At 56.2% G+C, this 2,265-nt stretch overlaps 1 protein-coding gene across 1 annotated transcript; it reads right to left on the bottom strand.

Moving 5' to 3' along the window:
* Window positions 1–302: 302 nt before the first annotated feature.
* LOC128892787 (uncharacterized) lies at window positions 303–644 on the bottom strand. The gene has a single exon (XM_054153334.1). It carries the CDS (start codon window positions 642–644, stop codon window positions 303–305), a length of 342 nt encoding a protein of 113 aa, XP_054009309.1.
* Between the last annotated feature and the right edge of the window lie 1,621 nt (window positions 645–2,265).

Raw genomic sequence — 2,265 nt, forward strand, 5'->3', positions numbered from 1 at the left:
CCCCCCCTCAGCCACAGCCTCCAGATCATCGAGCTTGTCAGCCAGGGCCAGGGTCCAATCTCGGCGTATAATAACAGCTGGCGATGGATGTGCCGCCAATTTCAGCGATCACAAACCCATTGCCAGCAGTCACCGATCCCGAGGTAACTCTTTTCCCGTTTAGTCCCGTAACCCAAATGGCCGACCTCCCGGTGCGATCGGTAAACCACCAACTCTTGCGCTAACCTACAGTTGTTCAAATTTATCTGAAGTATGTCCATTATTTGTTCTTGGGCGCCGCCCCTCTCCCCCCGAGGGCACACTTAGCCCATTCCGCCCGCTATATGGTTGGCGTCTTTCGCCGTAACACCCTCTCTGCCACACAGACTGCAGGTGGGGACCGTCTCCTTACAGTCCCCGATGCCATGGCCGGGCTCGCCACACTTCCTGTAAATATCTGCTTTCAGCCTGCAGTTCATACTAATATGTCCGAAGCCGTGACCCCGGAAACATCTTAGAATTCTGGGGAATAGTCGCAGCCTCGCCAGGACGTGCCCCACCCTCAATTTACCCCCATCTTGTATCTTGGGGGCCAGCCTGGCCGGCACCTCAAGTACTGCCACCTGTGTTCCCCACGTAGTGGTCCTCAGGGCCTTCACCCGCATATCCTCAGTGCTTTCAACACCGAGGTGGCGGCCAAAGGCCTCAAGGACCTCTTTCCTCTCGACAATAGGGTCGAGGTCTTTTATCTCGACCTCGACCCTGGGAACCAGTACTTTGGAGGGCACTTGAGCACCGAACTTCTCGGCCAAGGCTGACCCCAGGGCCTGGGCTTTCCCAGAATGGCCACTGTGATGCCGAAGCCATTATCGCTGAGAGGCGGCTGGGGGCCGCCGTCATCATCCTCATTGTTTATGTCCTCTTGATCGTTGGGTTCGTGCGGGGGATCCGCAGGACGAGTGTTCGACGCAACTACATCCTCCGTCTTCTCAGTACCATCAGAGTGGCTAACCGAAGGAGAACTCGGGGTCGACTCGATCGTGATCAGGGGAGTGTTCAATGCACTCCCCGTCTCACCTCTATCGCGGCTATTAGGGGGGACCTCCGGACAGGCCCTCCCTTTCTAAAAATAGTGAGTTCGCTCGACTCGCCGCATATTATCCTCCGACGTCGGGTGATCTCGTCGTCGCTCTCAGTGTCGCTTGGTGCCCCTCCTTCCATCCAGTGGCGGAGAAGTCCCTTCTTGTTCAGACTCACTGCACTGCTTTTGGGTGTGTAGAAATGCTTCTTCGAACCCGCGGGAGTGGACAACTCCGCCTTCGACAGCCCTGGGTTATTCCTCGCCTCCTTCTTGCTCCTATTAATATTAATATTATTATTATTCATATTTAGCTAAGTTCACCGGCGCATCGTTCGTGGCGGGGCGGGTCGCAGTACGGGAACGGGTATACTCTTGGGGGGGGGGGGGGGGGGCCCCCCCCACCCCCCCCCCCCCCCCCCCCCCCCCCCCCGGGGGCCCCCCCCCCTTTTCTCCCCCCCCCCCCCCCCGCCTCCGGGGATACCACACAGGGGGGACTCGCCCGTAGCAAGTGCAGGCTCCGACACCTGCACCTCATCGCGCACTACCTGGTCAGGGTCCCGGAGGGACCGGCTCCAAATCCCGTACGGCGCTACCACTTCGGCAGCGCAAGCGCACATCAGCCCCCCCAGCAGGGCAAGGAGTAGCCCTAAGCCCCGGAGGGAAACACTTCTAGTGGGCCCCCGCGCGGGAACAACCACCTTAACCTATTCTGTTGCGTGTAAATGTATGAAGTGTACTATAAGAATACTGTGTGTATATGTGTGTTATGTGAGTGTAGTGTGTTGTGTACGTGTGGGAGTGGGGTATTTTGAAGGACGTGCAATGGTGCCTCTTAGTCAGGGCAGCGCGCCGGTCTCGCATCATAAAAGTCTGATCCGCCACCCCAAACCTTCACGCTGTGCGCCCCCACCCCCCCGGCGCAGCCGCGCCGGCACGCTGCCCCAAGGCTCCACTACCACGACAAGGTGGACAGCACAGGGGAGTCTAAATTGAATACCTATAAACCCATTTTCTGCATATAACACATTAATTGTCATTCTATATCCAATCGCTTCACGGATCGCTGCTGACTCTAGTTTCCTTAACTTTTCTTGTTGGAATTCATTTCCATTCATATTTAGATATATCGGCGCTGCATATTCTATTGTTGAAGAGATTAATGCTTTGGTTATATTTATAGCTTGATCTTATCTTATACCCCTCTG

The sequence above is a fragment of the Hylaeus anthracinus genome, unplaced genomic scaffold (assembly GCF_026225885.1).
Source record: "Hylaeus anthracinus isolate JK02 unplaced genomic scaffold, UHH_iyHylAnth1.0_haploid 17961, whole genome shotgun sequence".
Classification (NCBI taxonomy): Eukaryota; Metazoa; Arthropoda; class Insecta; order Hymenoptera; family Colletidae; genus Hylaeus; species Hylaeus anthracinus.